Raw genomic sequence first — 15,631 nt, forward strand, 5'->3', positions numbered from 1 at the left:
TCTCCACAGAGGAACTCTGGAGCTTTGTCAGAGTGACCATCGGGTTCTTGGTCACCTCCCTGACCAAGGCCCTTCTCCCCCGATTGCTCAGTTTGGCCAGGCGGCCAGCTCTAGGACGTTCTTCCATTTAAGAATGATGGAGGGCACTATGTTCTTGGGGACCTTCAATGCTGCAGAAATGTTTTGGTACCCTTCCCCAGATCTGTGCCTTGACAAAGTCCTGTCTCGCAGCTCTACGGACAATTCCTTCGACCTCATGGCTTGGTTTTTGCTCTGACATGCACTGTCAACTGTGGGACCTTATATAGAAAGGTGTGTGCCTTTCCAAATCATGTCCAATCAATTGAATTTACCACAGGTGGACTCCAATCAAGTTGTAGAAAGATTTCAAGGATGATCAATGGAAACAGGATGCACCTGAGCTCAATTTTGAGTCTCATACCAAAGGGTCTGAATACTTATGTAAATAAGGTATTTCTGTTTTGTTTTTTTTATACATCTGCATAAATTTCAGAAAAACTGTTTTTGCTTTGTCATTATGGGGTATTGTGTGTAGATTGATGAGGGAAAAAATGAATGTAATATTTTAGAATAAGGCTGTAACATAACAAAATGTGGAACAAGGGGAAGGTGTCTGAATACTTTCCGAATTCACTGTATATAAAGCAACAATAGATGCTATGCTAACTGATATCCGGGCGACGCTGGGCCAATTGTGCGCTGCCCTATGGGACTCCCGGTCACGGCTGGCTGTGACACAGCCTGGGATCGAACCTCAGCCTGTAGTGATGCCTCAACACTGCGATGCAGTGACTTTGACCGCTGCGCCACTCGGGAGGCCAAATCTGCCATTTTCAACCTGTATATATGGGATGACAGTGGCTGTGAGTGTAAAGGGCTACTTGCCTTTATTTAACCAGGTAAGTTATGGTGGTATACCTCTATCTCTCTGAGGAGCTCAGACTGTCCACAGGTCTCCAGGTCTTCCAGGGCCTGACACCAGAAGCTGTCCTCGTGGTCGAGCATGATGCCGTCACTGTGAGGCTGGCTGGTGTATCTGTGACAACGAACACAGGAAGCTACACGTGTTAAATGTTACATGTTAGATGAAGCGGTACATCCATGATGCCGTCACTGTGAGGCTGGCTGGTGTATTGTTTAGTATGTGTTTATTAGGAGCCCCATTTGATTTAGCAGAAGCAGCAGCTACTCTTCCTGGGGTCCACAAGAAACACAAAACATGACATGTAACAGAACACTGATACACTGATAGACAGACAGTCACACACGTTTAAAATACAACAATATACAAACAATACAACTAAAAAAGAATACAAACAATACAACTAAAAAAGAATGTGTGTGTAAGTAAAAAAATGATGTGTGTGTATCTGTGGCAACACAATAAAGAATCAGAATACGTGTTACATTTTTTCATGTAGCAGTACATGAAGCTGTCATTGGCGCCCACAGCTCAACAACAGGCATTCAACAACAGCTGATGTTACAGCAAAACAACATGTGCAGGTCAAGGGAAAAACAAACAGCTACAAAAAGTGGATGAACCCAAGAATGATACTTGAGGGGTGTTTGTTTTATTCTGGTGAGACAGAGCTATGAGAGGAGAGGAGAGGAGAGGAGAGGAGGGGAGGGGAGAGGAGAGGAGAGGAGAGGAGAGGAGAGGAGAGGAGAGGAGAGGAGAGGAGAGGAGAGGAGAGGAGAGGAGAGGAGAGGAGAGGAGAGGAGAGGAGAGGAGAGGAGAGGAGAGGAGAGGAGAGGAGAGGAGAGGAGAGGAGTACATGAAACCCTACAGGCAGGTAAACACACAACCTGGTTAAGAGCAGACAGTAGTGCATAGCTGTGACACTGAACACCTGAGATGAGAGAGAGAAGAGAGAGAGGAGAGAGAGAGTGAACAGAGAGAGTGGGAGAGAGAGAGAGAGAGAGATAGAGAGAGAGTGAACAGAGAGAGAGAGAGAGAGAGAGAGAGAGAGAGAGAGCGAGACAGAGAGAGGTACAGAGACAAGAGACAGACAGTGCAGACAGGAAAAACAGGGCTAAGAGGTATGTGAAAATAATAACATCAATAAAGGACAGTCTTTCACCCTTCACTATTTTGTATGTCTTAATGAATCACATCAATGCATTCCAATGGCTGATATAAATATTGTATAAATATGTTAGCAGATAAGTGGGTTGATGCAGGTTATTACAAGAAGCCATGCTGTGGCTGTCCTGTAAGTTTGATTGAAGACCGCAGGACTGAAACGTGTTGGAGGATAATGGAGCCATTAGTTCAACAGCTCCTCCTCCTGGTTCTCCTCCTGGTTCTACAATAATATTATAACGCATCACAGCTTATTATAAAGCATATTATAATATTATTATTATTATTAGTATATTATATGGTTGACGTAGGACCAACTCAGTGGCTTTGTGGTTAGAGTGTCCTCCCTGAGACTTACCATTAGCTCATCGTTACCATTAGCTCATCGTTACCATTAGCTCATCGTTACCATTAGCTCATCGTTACCATTAGATCATCATTACCATTCATCGTTACATTTAGCTCATCATTACCATTCATCGTTACCATTAGCTCATCATTACCATTCATCATTGCCATTAGCTCATTGTTACCATTAGCTCATTGTTACCATTAGCTCAGTACTAACATTAGCTCATCGTTACCATTAGCTCATCGTTACCATTAGCTCAGTACTAACATTAGCTCATTGTTACCATTAGCTCATCACTACCATTAGCTCATAACTACCATTAGCTTATCGTTACCATTAGCTCATCATTACCATTAGCTCATCATTACCATTAGCTCATCATTACCATTCATCATTACCATTAGCTCATAATTACCATTCATCGTTACATTTAGCTCATCATTGCATTCATCGTTACCATTAGCTCATCATTACCATTCATCATTACCATTAGCTCATAATTACCATTCATCGTTACATTTAGCTCATCATTGCATTCATCGTTACCATTAGCTCATGATTACCATTCATCGTTGCAATTAGCTAATCGTTACCATTAGCTCATCATTACCATTCATCATTACCATTAGCTCATAATTACCATTCATCGTTACATTTAGCTCATCATTACCATTCATCGTTACCATTAGCTCATGATTACCATTCATCGTTGCCATTAGCTCATCGTTACCATTAGCTAATCGTTACCATTAGCTCATCATTACCATTAGCTCATCATTACATTCATCATTACCATTAGCTCATAATTACCATTCATCGTTACATTTAGCTCATCATTACCATTCATCGTTACCATTAGCTCATGATTACCATTCATCGTTGCCATTAGCTCATCGTTACCATTAGCTAATCGTTACCATTAGCTCATTGTTACCATTAGCTTATTGTTACCATTAGCTCAGTACTAACATTAGCTCATTGTTACCATTAGCTCATAATTACCATTCATCGTTACATTTAGCTCATCATTACCATTCATCGTTACCATTAGCTCATGATTACCATTCATCGTTGCCATTAGCTCATCGTTACCATTAGCTCATCACTACCATTAACGCATCATGACCATTAGCTCATCGTTACCATTAGCTCATCGTTAGGATTAGCTCATCGTTACCATTAGCTCATCGTTAGGATTAACTCATCGCTACCATTAGCTCATCACTACCGTTAACTCATCGTTACCATTAGCTCATCGTTACCATTAGCTCATCGTTAGGATTAGCTCATCACTACCATTAACTCATCGTTACCATTAGCTCATCGTTACCATTAGCTCATCGTTACCATTAGCTAATCGTTACCATTAGCCCATTGTTACCATTAGCTCATCGTTACCATTAGCTCATCGTTACCATTAGCTCATCACTACCATTAACTCATCGTTACCATTAGCTCATCGTTACCATTATCTCATCGTTAGGATTAGCTCATCATTACCATTAGCTCATCACTACCATTAACTAATTGTTACCATTAGCTCATCGTTACCATTAGCTCATCGTTAGGATTAGCTCATCGTTACCATTAGCTCATCGTTACCATTAGCTCATCGTTACCATTAGCCCATCGTTACCATTAGCTCATCGTTACCATTAGCTCATCGTTACCATTAGCTCATCGTTACCATTAGCTCATCACTACCATTGACTCATCGTTACCATTAGCTCATCGTTACCATTAGCTCATCGTTAGGATTAGCTCATCGTTACCATTAGCTCATCGTTAGGATTAGCTCATCATTACCGTTAGCTCATCGTTAGGATTAGCTCATCGTTACCGTTAAAGGTCATGTAGCAGCTAAAGTAGCAGCCGTCGTAATATTAGCTGAAAGTTGATGGTACTGATAACAGTAAATTGAGGCATGAATGGAGGAAAAGGGAACACAATGATGAATACAGATCAAAATGTGTGGGATGACTAAAGTGAATCTGTGACATGAGGGTTATATAATGTTATATAACACTGACTGAATCACAGGCATCATGTGTGACAGTTGAAGAGCAGTTAAAGAGTGCTAACTGGCAGTTCCAGGTCCAGGCACTGGAGAAGCAGGATGGGGAAGTTTAGGTGGGAACCACAGGAGGCTGCTGAGGGGAGGACGGCTCATAATAATGGCTGGAATGGAGTGAATGGAATGGTATCAAACCCATGGAAACCAGGTGTTTGATGTGTTCGATACCTTTTCCATTTATTCTGTTCCAGCGCTTACTATGAGCCCGGCCGCCTGTGGTGGAAACATCAACCATACTCTGGTAAATCTATAGCCTCTCCATGTTATGTAACACTGCATCAGATACATAACGAGTGACAGTTGAGGCATTCAATAAGAGCAGTTAAAGAGTGCTAGCTGGCAGTTACAGGCCCAGGCACTGGAGAAGCAGTGTAGTATAGGTGGGAATAGGGTTGTCAAATTCTGGTCTTATTCAGAAAATTCCCAGGTTTTCCAGAAATCCTGGATGGAAGACTCCCAGAATCAGAAGGGGAAAAAGCAGAAACCTGGGAAATTTGGGAAAGTTACTGGAATTTTGCAACCCAAGGTGGGAACATCAACCTATAACCTGGTAAATCTCTCCATGTTGTGTAAAGCTGCTACAGAGGAATCATGTGTGGTAGTTGAAACAGTTAAAGAGCGTTAGTCAGTTGCAGGGGCTGGATATGAGTAGGTGGGGACATCCCCTACCAAACCTAGATTCTGGTGGATCTACAGAGTTTCTCCAGAATTCTGGTTATGTTCCAATATCCGTTCTAACATACTACTAACATACTACTCACATACTACTCACATACCACTCTCATACTATTAACCTACCACTCACATACCACTCACATACCACTCACATACCACTCACATACTACTAACATACTACTCACATACTACTAACATACTACTAACATACTACTCACACACTACTCACATAACACGTACATACTATTAACATACTACTAACATACTACTAACATACTACTTACATACTATTAACATACTATTAACATACTACTCACATACTATTAACATACTACTCACATACTACTCACATACTACTTACATACTATTAACATACTATTAACATACTACTCACATACTACTAACTAACATTCTACTAACATTTACATTTTAGTCATTTAGCAGACGCTCTTATCCAGAGCGACTTACAGTTAGTGAGTGCATACATTTTCATACTGGCCCCCCGTGGGAAACGAACACACAACCCTGGCGTTGCAAGCGCCATGCTCTACCAACTGAGCTACAGGGGACTAACTAACATACTACTCACATATATTAACATACTACTAACTAACATACTAATCCCATACTATTAATATACTACTAACCTACTACTCACTTACTACTAACTAACATACTACTCACATACTACTAACTAAAGTACTACTAACTAACTAACATACTACTCACATACTATCCACATGCTACTAACATACCACTAGCATACTACTAACCTACTATTCACATTCTACACACATACTAACATACTAATAACCTACTACTCACATACTACTAACACACTACTCGCATAGTACTAACCTACTACAAACCTACTACTCACATACTACTAACATACTACTAACCTACTACTAACATACAGTTGATATACTGTACTACTTACATACTACTAACATACTACTCACATACCATTAAAATACTACTCACATGCTACTAACATACCACTAGTATACTACTCACATACTACTAACATACTACTCACATATTACTAACATACTACTCACATACTACTTACTAACATACTACTCACATACTACTCACATACTACTAACATACTAATCACATACTACTCACATACTATTAACATACTACTCCAATACCATTAACAGACTACTAACCTACAACTCACATACGACTAACTAATATACTACTACCTACAGTGAGGGAAAAAAGTATTTGATCCCCTGCTGATTTTGTATGTTTGCCCACTGACAAAGACATGATCAGTCTATAATTTTAATGGTAGGTTTAATTTAACAGTGAGAGACAGAATAACAACAAAAAATACAGAAAAACGCATGTCAAAAATGTTATAAATTGATTTGCATTTTAATGAGGGAAATAAGTATTTGACCCCTCTGCAAGACATGACTTAGTACTTGGTGGCAAAACCCTTGTTGGCAATCACAGAGGTCAGACGTTTTTTGTAGTTGGCCACCAGGTTTGCACACATCTCAGGAGGGATTTTGTCCCACTCCTCTTTGCAGATTTTCTCCATGTCATTAAGGTTTCGAGGCTGACGTTTGGCAACTCGAAGCTTCAGCTCCCTCCACAGATTTTCTATGGGATTAAGGTCTGGAGACTGGCTAGGCCACTCCAGGACCTTAATATGCTTCTTCTTGAGCCACTCCTTTGTTGCCTTGGCCATGTGTTTTGGGTCATTGTCATGCTGGAATACCCATCCACGACCCATTTGCAATGCCCTGGCTGAGGGAAGGAGGTTCTCACCCAAGATTTGACGGTACATGGCCCCGTCCATCGTCCCTTTGAAGCATAATGTTTCCACCTCCATGTTTGACGGTGGGGATGGTGTTCTTGGGGTCATAGGCAGCATTCCTCCTCCTCCAAACACGGCGAGTTGAGTTGATGCCAAAGAGCTCCATTTTGGTCTCATCTGACCACAACACTTTCACCCAGTTCTCCTCTGAATCATTCAGATGTTCATTGGCAAACTTCAGACGGGCCTGTATACGTGCTTTCTTGAGCAGGGAGACCTTGCGGAATCTGCAGGATTTCAGTCCTTCACGGTGTAGTGTGTTACCAATTGTTTCCTTGGTGACTACGCTCCCAGCTGCCTTGAGATCATTGACAAGATCCTCCCGTGTAGTTCTGGGCTGATTCCTCACCATTCTCATGATCATTGCAACTCCACGAGGTGAGATCTTGCATGGAGCCCCAGGCCGAGGGAGATTGACAGTTATTTTGTGTTTCATCCATTTGCGAATAATCGCACCAACTGTTGTCACCTTCTCACCAAGCTGCTTGGCGATGGTCTTGTAGCCCATTCCAGCCTTGTGTAGGTCTACAATCTTGTCCCTGACATCCTTGGAGAGCTCTTTGGTCTTGGCCATGGTGGAGAGTTTGGAATCTGGTTGATTGATTGCTTCTGTGGACAGGTGTCTTTTATACAGGTAACAAACTGAGATTAGGAGCACTCCCTTTAAGAGTGTGCTCCTAATCTCAGCTCGTTACCTGTATAAAAGACACCTGGGAGCCAGAAATCTTTCTGATTGAGAGGGGGTCAAATACTTATTTCCCTCATTAAAATGCAAATCAATTAATAACATTTTTGACATGCATTTTTCTGGATTTTTTTGTTGTTATTCTGTCTCTCACTGTTCAAATAAACCTACCATTAAAATTATAGACTGATCATGTCTTTGTCAGTGGGCAAACGTACAAAATCAGCAGGGGATCAAATACATTTTTCCCTCACTGTAACTAACATACCACTCACATCCTACTTACATACTACTCACATACTACTAACTAACATACTACTCACATACTAACCTACTACTCACATAATATTAACATACTACTAACCTACTACTGACATACTACTAACTAACATCCAACTCACAAACTACTCACATACTACTAACTAACATACTACTCGCATAGTACTCACTACTACTAACATACAACTAACATACTATTAACATACTACTCACATACTACTAACTAACATACTACTAACTAACTAACTAACATACCACTCACATCCTACTCACATCCTACTCACATACTACTCACATACTACTCACATACTACTCACATGCTACTAACATACCACTAGTATAATACTAACCCACAACTCACATACTACTCACATACTACTCACATACTAACCTACTACTAACTAACATACTACTAACATAGTACTCACATACTAACCTACTACTAGCATACTACTCACACACTACTCACATACTATTAACATACTACTAACCTATTACTCACATACTACTAACTAACATACTACTCGCATAGTACTCAATACTACTAACTAACCTACAACTAACGTACTATTAACATACTACTCCCATACTATTAACATACTACTAACCTACTACTCACATATTACTAACTAACTAACTAACTAACTAACATACTACTAACATACTAATAACCTACCACTAACATACTACTAACATACTACTAACCTCCTACTAACATACTACTAACATACTACACAGACTACTAACTAACATACTAATAACATACTACTCCAATACTATTAACAGACTACTAACCTACAACTCACATACAACTAACTAACATACTACTAACGAACTAACATACTAACTAACATACTACTCACATCCTACTTACATACTACTCACATACTACTAACTAACATACTACTAACTAACTAACATACCACTCACATCCTACTAACATACTACTCACATACTACTCACATACTACTAACATACCACTAGTATAATACTAACCCACAACTCACATACTACTAACATACTACTAACATAGTACTCACATACTAACCTACTACTAGCATACTACTCACACACTACTCACATACTATTAACATACTACTAACCTATTACTCACATGCTACTAACATACCACTAGTATAATACTAACATACTACTCACAACCTACTACTCACATACTATTGACATACTGTACTACTAACATACTATTAACATATTACTAACATACTATTAACATACTGCAAACCTACTACTCACATACTACTTACATACTACTCACATACTACTAAATAACATACTACTAACTAACTAACTAACATACTACACACCTACTACTAACCTACTACTTACATACTACTCAAATACTACTTACTTAGAATGCATGCCAACAAATTGCAGATTGCAACACATTCGAAGTAGTATGCTAGAGTAGATATGGGGCCAGAGCCTTAGAGGAAGTGCTAAGGGGAGGCTGACACATGAGTCACTCACTGCACCACATACAGCTAGAAAGGCAGAAAACTATCTCATGCAAACCCAGGGGTGAAAGTAAGGTGGTACGGTCCGGTACGGCATCCCAGCAAAATAAAAATAATGGGGGTACACAGTACCAGTAAAACGTGAGCCTATCATAACTAATTCAACATGACCCCCCCAAAAAAACGACAGCCTATTACACCATTATTTAACATTACTGCATGTCAGCCCCATGAAAAATCTTGCGAATTGACTGTAAACCGGATGGTATACGCTCCAAATTGCGTTGCAGTTCGAACAGAGCACTTACATTTTGTCAAGGTGGAGACGAATGGCCGAGACCGAGGCGAGTGTGCAGACAACAGTGGATGCATCAATTCAGGCTACAAGTGTAGGCCCTAATGACAATCGCAGAATGCCATTACTATCACACAGAGCTATTAGTATCAGATTCATTCATTTCCATTCATCTAATTGCGGCTGCACAGTGCACTGTTGGGGTTTGGATGCTGGAATGATTTGTGGACGTATGTGCGCGGGTAAACTACACTCTAAAAAATGTGGGATTCAACAAGGGTTCTTCTAAGATCCTCAAAAGTTATTTGAAGAACCTTAGGGTTCTTGGCAATGAAATGGCCCCCCAAAAAGGTTCTTCCAAGAACCACATAGGAGGCGGGGTTCATCGAGGAACCTCCTTAGTTGGTGGGGGGTTCTTGCAGGAACCTAACTGCCCAACTGAAACATTTGAATTTGAATTTGAAAGGACAGCAGGTGCAGACACTTAACTGAAAAATAAAGATCTCCTCAATTTAAGGTAAGGTATTGATCCCTTGTATGATCTAAATTGATATTGTTTTATGATGATACCATCTATCTTTTCATGTATGTGCAAATCTTTCTAAAACAGAAAATGGACACAATTCAATGGATATCAATCAACAGAGGTAAGAATATGTATGCTATAAGAATATGTTGAAGGCTAGCTGTATTGGGTACAGATGACTGAACTGCTCACTTTTGTGTCTGTGTCTGCAGGTATACAGACGAGGAGGCATACAAAGGTATGTCAATTGGTATTGGTATGTCATGCAGATCACATTTACCATCCTCCTTCCTTACCTCGTCAATTAATATCCCATAGGCCTCTACATTATGGACATGGTATGTGTATGAAAACAGTTTTTTTTTCATTCGCATTCACCACAACAACCAAGGTATGAGTACTGTTGTGTGCATGTATAATTACTATTTTTTGGATTCACAGACTTCACCCTCCCTACACCTGTTCGATCACCATGCACTGCAAAAACGATGGATACAGAGAACATCAACACATTAACATCAACACGCCAGAGGATATACCCGCTGGACTTGGGGCTCCGCTGGGTGTTTACCTCATATGTGGATTTTTTTATTCTGCTTTGCCATTAAAATCATAATTAATACTTAGAACTAAAATATTGTGTTATTGTCATGTGTATTATTATTATTATTATTATTATTAATAATAATAATTACAGGGGAGGAAGGGTAGTTCAAAAATGAACCCCAAAAGGTTCTTCAAAAGATTTTTCGAGGATCAATTAAAAGGGGTTCTTCAAAGAACTTATAGGGGTTCCTCCACAGTTTCAATTTGAAGAACCCCTAAAGGACACTCCAGGAACCTTTTCTTTTTAGTGTGTATAGTGGTATGCGGGTCAGCTGTTTGTTTCTCCTGCACCCGCCCCCGCCCCCAATTGCTAATAACCCATCCGCAACCCCTCGACTATACGTGATAAATGGAAAATCTGAGGCCCGCACTAAATATAGAAAATGCGCTATAGGCTACAGTTCAAAGACGGCGGAACGATGTTTTGACAGGGGGCGCAGGATTTATTTTCTTCCTGATTTAGAATGTGTTTCTGCTTATAATTTCCGACATTTTGGTAGGCTATTTGTTAGTCAACTTGTCTATAATTAGATACATGCAGCTTCTCTTCTGTCATTATATGTTGCCCTAGGAGAATTAAATAAACCCTTGATCACCAGTGTAGTTGATAGTCCCGTGTAGCTCAGTTGGTAGAGCATGGCGTTTGCAACGCCAGGGTTGTGGGTTCGATTCCCACGGGGGGCCAGTATGAAAATGTATGCACTCCCTAACTGTAAGTCGCTCTGGATAAGAGCGTCTGCTAAATGACGTAAATGTAAATCACCAGAATAATGTAATAGATCTAGTTGACATCGGTAAAGTTTTCTCTGTCACCTTTCGCAGAGCAAAGACGCTTAGGGACTGGGGAGAAAATACAATAACTAAAAAAAATAAAAAACTGGAAAGATTTTCTGTGCAAAATGTCCAAATGACATCAGTTTGACCGGTTGTAAGGAAAAATAAAGCTGTGAAAATGACCCAAAGTGTTTCTGATAACATTTCATTTCGGCTTCGATGCACATTTTATGTGGTTGAAATACTATCAGCTTTTATGATGAAGACAGCACCTTTACAGATGGTATCTAACTGAGCATTGCATTCTCTCAAGAAATAAATACATTATAATTCTCCACTCCTGTTCTCAAGTCCAAATGTTGCCTACATTAGGTGTATCATTTTAAGCAAGAAATGCTTAATTCTGCAGGAGTTATTATTAAGGCTACAGTGAGGGAAAAAAGTATTTGATCCCGTGCTGATTTTGTACGTTTGCCCACTGACAAAGAAATGATCAGTCTATAATTTTAATGGTAGGTTTATTTGAACAGTGAGAGACAGAATAACAACAAAAAAATCCAGAAAAACGCATGTCAAAAATGTTATAAATTGATTTGCATTTTAATGAGGGAAATAAGTATTTGAGAATAATGGAGGCCACTGTGTTCTTGGGGACCTTCAATGCTGCAGAAATTTTTTGGTACCCTTCCCCAGATCTGTGCCTCGACAAAACCCTGTCTCGCAGCTCTACGGACAATTCCTTCGACCTCATGGCTTGGTTTTTGCTCTGACATGCACTGTCAACTGTGGGACCTTATATAGACAGGTGTGTGCCTTTCCAAACCATGTCCAATCAATTGAATTTACCACAGGTGGACTCCTCATCAAGTTGTAGAAACATCTCAAGGATGACCAATGGAAACAGGATGCACCTGAGCTCAATTTCGAGTCTCGTAGCAAAGGGGCTGAATACTTATGTAAATAAGGTATTTCCGTTTTTTATTTGTAATACACTTGCTAAACTTTCTAAAAACCTGTTTTCACTTTGTCATTATGGAGTAATGTGTGCAGATTGCTGAGCATTGTTTATTCATTTAATCCATTTTAGATTAAAGGTTGTAATGTGAGTCCTGAGTGGCGCAGTGGTCTAAGGCACTGCATCGCAGTGCAAACTGTGCCACTAGAGATCCTGGTTCGAATCCAGGCTCTGTCGCAGCCAGCCGCGACCGGGAGACCCATGGGGCGGCGCACAATTGGCCCAGCGTCGTCCAGGGTAGGGGAGGGAATGGCCGGCAGGGATGTAGCTCAGTTGATAGAGCATGGTGTTTGCAACACCAGGGTTGTGGGTTCGATTTGCACGGGGGGCCAGTATAAAAAAATAAAATAAAATAAAATGTGTTCACTAACTGTAAGTCGCTCTGGATAAGAGTGTCTGCTAAATGACTAAAATGTAAGTGGAAAAGGTCAAGGTGTCTGAATACTTTCCGAAGGCACTGTGAGTCTGCATCGAATGCTTTATTATAAAGGTGCATGTTTATGGTGAAAGTTAGCTTTTTGTTTTGTGCCGCCTCTGTTAAGCAGGTATTGCATGTTAAAATTGATAGGACAAATCTTTACTAGACTTAGGCTACTAGGTCCACAGACATGACATTAATAGGGATTCTATATGTAATCACATTTACATTTGACATTTTAGTCATTTAGCAGACGCTCTTATCCAGAGCGACTTACAGTTAGTGAATGCATACATTTTCATACTGGCCCCCCGTGGGAAACGAACCCACGTCCCTGCCGGCCAAACCCTCCCCTACCTTGGACGACGCTGGGCCAATTGTGCGCCGCCCCATGGGTCTCCCGGTCGCGGCCGGCTGCGACAGAGCCTGGACTCAAACCAGGATCTCTAGTGACACAGCTAGCACTGTGACGCAGTGCCTTAGACCACTGCGCCACTCGGGAATCATCATTCTATGATTCCCCCCCCCCCCCCTATGCTATAAAAACAAAAATGTCTGCATACACTTGGGTGTCCTGCACTGGTAAGAAATTACATCTACTTTCACCGCTGGGCAGGCCACACCCCCATTATTTAGCTGTTTGGAAACTATTACAATACTTGTTTTTTTCAGCTCGATCTGTGAATCCAGCTTTAGGTGGGTTCGATATCATAAGGGTTACACAGGACTAACATCAAACACCTGGTCAACGTAGTTCTGACTTCATGAGTCTTTGTAGTTCATTTAATGAAACCTGCAAATCCCTGGTACTGTTAAGGGGCCTCAGTGGTTTTTCCCTGAAGGTGCGTCACAGTCATCTTCGTTGAAGCCCCCATCGCTCAGTGATCATATGTGGATTATGACATTCTGTGTAACGTAACACTGAATCAGGGGGCATCATGTGGGACAGTTAAAGAGCCCTGGCTGGCAATAATAATAATAATAATAATAATAATAATAATAATAATAATAATAATAATAATAATAATAATAATATGCCATTTAGCAGACGCTTTTATCCAAAGCGACTTACAGTCATGTGTGCGTACATTTTTACGTATGGGTGGTACCGGGGATCGAACCCACTACCCTGGCGTTACAAGCGCCGTGCTCTACCAGCTGAGCTACAGAGGACCACCGTTACAGTTCATGACACTCATGAATCACTCAGATGTTTAGTGATGGTGACATCACAAGCGGCTCTCAGGGTCACACAGCTAGAGGCAAAAAACAGACATGCCCTTTTGTTGCTCTGTGAACCCATTACTGTGTGAACCAATCGCTGTGTGAACCCATTACTGTGTGAACCAATCGCTGTGCGAACCCATTACTGTGTGAACCAATCGCTGTGTGAACCCATTACTGTGTGAACCAATCGCTGTGTGAACCCATTACTGTGTGAACCAATTGCTGTGCGAACCCATTACTGTGTGAACCAATCGCTGTGCGAACCCATTACTGTGTGAACCAATCGCTGTGCGAACCCATTCCTGTGTGAACCAATCAAAAAGAAAAGAAAAGCTCTACACTGTCATTGCTCAGAAGCAATAGCACTACATTTCATAAATACCAACATTTGGACAGCAAGCTGCCTTCATTAGAGTTTAAAGGCTGTGAACCCATCTATGCTGTCAGGAGGGTTGCACAGGACTCTGTGGACTAGCTAGACAAACCCTGTCTATAAATCATCGAAGAACACTTCATTTCTGCAACCTGCAAATACCAGATACTGTCATTGGATTTCCCATTGTTGCAACCTGCAAAGATCTGGTACGACCATGAGGCTCCCATTGTAGCAACCTACAAAGACCGGATACTGTTATGGTGCCTACCATTGTTGCAACTGTTCAAGTACCTGCCATTGTTTCAACCTGCAAACTTCCGGCAATTTTACTAGAATTCAGAGTTTTTTTTTTAATAGATATCCTGGTTGGAATATTCCAGATTTTTTTTCCAGATTTTCCTCCTGATTCCAGGAATATTCTAACCAGGATTTCTGGAAAACCGGGGCATTTTGGGGAAAGGCACTACCATTTTTCAACCCTAGTAGCAACATGCAAAGCCCTGGCTCTTATATGGGGCCTCTCTCATCACTGAGTGTTACTCTGAAAGCTTACATGAGATGTACAGCACATAGTACCTACAGTGTCCATAGTGAGACAGTATACAAGCAGGGGTGAGATGTTTGGCTTGAGGCTGATGGGTGTCCTAAAATGTACACCGTGCAAGTGGTCTCCACAGTGAGTCTTACCCTGACGGTTTGTCCCAGTCATCTTCACTGAAGCCGCCATCACTAAAGGGGTAGATCTTATTACGTCTGGCCGGGGCTGGGGGGCTGTTCCTCTGCTTGGCACTCCGCCACTCATGGGGGTGCAGGGCGATGCCTGCTGCCTGGTGGTTGTAGGGCCCTGCAGTGGGAAGCAAAGGAGGTCAGGTGAAATAAAAAGGACCATTTGGAATTGACAGACCCAATAGGA

At 41.1% G+C, this 15,631-nt stretch overlaps 1 protein-coding gene across 1 annotated transcript in view; it reads right to left on the minus strand.

The window, feature by feature from the left end:
* Positions 1–912: 912 nt before the first annotated feature.
* LOC311138298 (glutamate receptor-interacting protein 2-like) overlaps positions 913–15,631 on the minus strand; it is a gene marked incomplete at both ends in the record, with an annotated part of 64,575 nt that continues 49,856 nt past the window's right edge. Inside the window, 2 exons of the mRNA XM_084172977.1 lie at positions 913–1,057; positions 15,406–15,562. Coding sequence (XP_084029103.1) covers positions 913–1,057; positions 15,406–15,562 — 302 coding nt within the window. The remainder of the gene's footprint in view (positions 1,058–15,405; positions 15,563–15,631) is intronic.

This window comes from Coregonus lavaretus, assembly GCF_964263955.1.
Source record: "Coregonus lavaretus genome assembly, chromosome: 12".
In the NCBI taxonomy this organism is placed as follows: Eukaryota; Metazoa; Chordata; class Actinopteri; order Salmoniformes; family Salmonidae; genus Coregonus; species Coregonus lavaretus.